General features: G+C 40.3%; 1 protein-coding gene across 1 annotated transcript; it reads right to left on the bottom strand.

Moving 5' to 3' along the window:
* Positions 1-202: 202 nt before the first annotated feature.
* On the bottom strand, positions 203-1,777 carry LOC115999491. Its single transcript, XM_031239339.1, has one exon. The coding sequence runs from the start codon at positions 1,775-1,777 to the stop codon at positions 203-205; it is 1,575 nt and encodes a 524-aa protein (XP_031095199.1).
* Positions 1,778-2,752: the final 975 nt, after the last annotated feature.

The following is a 2,752-nucleotide window of genomic DNA, read 5'->3' as shown; positions in this document are numbered from 1 at the left end:
TAATATAATAACGTTTTCCACCTTTGCTTTGCGTATTTTTAAAATCAGCTAAGTCAGAATGAATCAATTCTAACACACTTGTTGTATGATGATTTACATAGAAGAAAGATTTTCTAGCAAATTTTGCTTCGGCATATGTTTCACATTGAGTAAAAGAATCGCAAGACAAGTTTGGTAACAAGTTCATGCTTTTTAATATATTTTAACACTTTGTACCAACATGCCCTAATCTATCATGCCAAATATTAACTGGGATAGTGATATAAGCAGAAGGAGAACCATTATTATTATTGCCTATAATAGGCCAATTTGGAAGAAAATCATAAATGGAGGTCGCATCACGACCCTCAAACATATTAGGCCTAATTACAGAAACATCTAGCACAAAAAGTCCTCCACGTAAGTGTCCCTTCCCAAGAAATTTCCCATAGCAAGTCATGACCAGACGGTCAGACTCAAAAACCATTTTAATCCTGACCCTGTTCAACAAGGCCCCGAAAATCAAATTTCTACGAAGGGAAGGGACATACAACACATTTTTCAACATTAACTGCTTCTCAGAATATAACATTAGTTCTACAGTGCCTCTACCACTTACCTGGGAGACGTTAGAGTTTCCCATGAACACTTGTTCTCCTTCAGTGATAGGTTCAAACTCCTTGAACATATCTTTGTTATTGCAGAAGTGGCGAGATGCTCTAGTGTCCACGACATACTCTTCTAGATCTCCAACGATATTAGCTTCAGTTATCACGACTGCTACCACTTCCGTGTTGTCCGTGTCTTCAATCAGATGAGCTTGATTTTTGGTCCCCCCGTTGTCAGACTTTTTTGTGTTCTGATTTACGCCTTTGCAAAAGTAGCATTGTGTAGCGCGATGGCCTTGCTTCCCAAAAACGAAACATCCAGGACCTATTCCTTTCTTCTGAATTTTGCCATTCTTGACTTGATTATTGTTGTTTTGTTTGAAGCATCGTTTGTGGTTCTTAGTATGATCATTAGGTCCTGGTCTGTCAAAACCAACACTTGACTCAACAATATTAGCTTTTACATTATTAGAAAGGGTAGCTGACCTGAGTACAAGGCGGTTTTCTTCTTCTATGTTTAGGCTGTTGATCAGCTGTTGTAGAGTGTAGTCGCCCCTTTCATGCTTCATTTTCTTCTTGAAATCAAGCCAGGAGTCGGGTAATTCTTCAATAAGGGCACCAGACAGAAAAACATCATTTACCTTAGCTCTTTCAGCGGTCATGTCTGCAACCAAGTTTTCAAATTCGTGCACTTGTTCAACGATGGATTTCGAGTCGTTCATTCTGAAGTTCATCCAATGGCCCACTGCATACTTTCTCCTACCAGCATCGTCTGTACCATACTTCTGGCGTAATAAGTCCCAAATGACTTTGGCAGACTTATAGCCAGAAAACATGTCGAACAGAGAATTTGCCATTCGTTGCAAGATGATTGCTCGAGTAGTCTTGTTGTCCTTTTCAAATCTAACACTAACCTGTGATAATGTAGCTGGAGGCGTTGGTGCAGGTGCCTTAGGATCAGGAGTGGCGTAAACAGCCGTGTCTTGCGAATCGTCCTTCTCAGTTTGCTTATGAGTTTTTGTAGACGTGGAGTGCGTAGCCGGGCTGAATGATGAGTGATCAGTATGGATTACATAGTCAACATCTTTGTCTTCCAAGAACATGATTATTTTTGTTGACCACCTTCGGTAATTGAGTCCACTAGTGAGAGGTTCGACGATGGAGACATCAGAGTTTGTTTTCGCTGGCATCGCCATAAGATGATAACTAGATAAATGCTTTTAATTGTTGTACCCCTGAACGTGTATGAATGAAAGAAGATTGATTGGAGTCTTCTTCGTGTAAGTTTGATAGAGGCTGGTTTTAGGAATATGTGAATATGAAAGAGTAGTAACAATTCTGTGTCGTGTTTTGAAAACACTACCTTAAAGGCATTTAGACCAGGGCTATCGTATGCTTTTGACAGACACACATAGAATCAACAAGCCACCAAACCTGTTAATGTATATTATAAGCTTAGAATGTTGGGATGTAGCTCTGTAGAGAGTAGAGAGGATAATTTTCAAGTGTGTTTTGATTAGCAATGGATTAAACTATTATATACTATTTAGCTATAACAACATTAATCCTTACCAGCCACAAAAGAGGAGAGAACCATGCATTAAAGGACACATGTAAGACAAGAATATGGCTATCCACAAAATTAGGACAAAGGGCCTTTTACCTTGAATGTTTCCCAACAGTAACTTGGCTACAAAATTAGGTCTCTGAGATCAATGCCGCCTTCTCAAAAGCATCAGGGCCGAATAACTTGGAGGGTAATGGAGTCTGGAATTGGGTTAGTTGGTCCAAGCCACCCTAGCACTGGCTCAAGATCAACGTTGATGGAAGTACAAACCCCTACAACAATAGGGCAGGCTGTGGAGGACTAGCTAGAAATGCCAGGGGTGACTAGATAAAAGGTTTCACCTGCTGCATTGGGACCTGTTCTGCGGATGCAGCAGAAGCATGGGCGCTTCTTAGAGGTATTTATCGAGAGAGAGAGAAGCAAACAGAAAGAGGGAAAGAAGAAGTGTATTATTTCATGTTATGAGGTGTGTAACTGATCACATTGCGGGAAGATGGACAAAGTATATATACATGCAGAAGGATCAAGAACGGTTGTAACCACCTATCAACAACCTATCTGAGAGTAAAAGTCTCTTCTACCCTTTCACTAAGCACCC

The sequence above is a fragment of the Ipomoea triloba genome, chromosome 12, assembly GCF_003576645.1.
Source record: "Ipomoea triloba cultivar NCNSP0323 chromosome 12, ASM357664v1".
Lineage (NCBI taxonomy): Eukaryota > Viridiplantae > Streptophyta > Magnoliopsida > Solanales > Convolvulaceae > Ipomoea > Ipomoea triloba.
The sequence above is the reverse complement of the archived record's forward strand: the minus strand, read 5'-3'. Positions and strand labels throughout refer to the sequence as shown.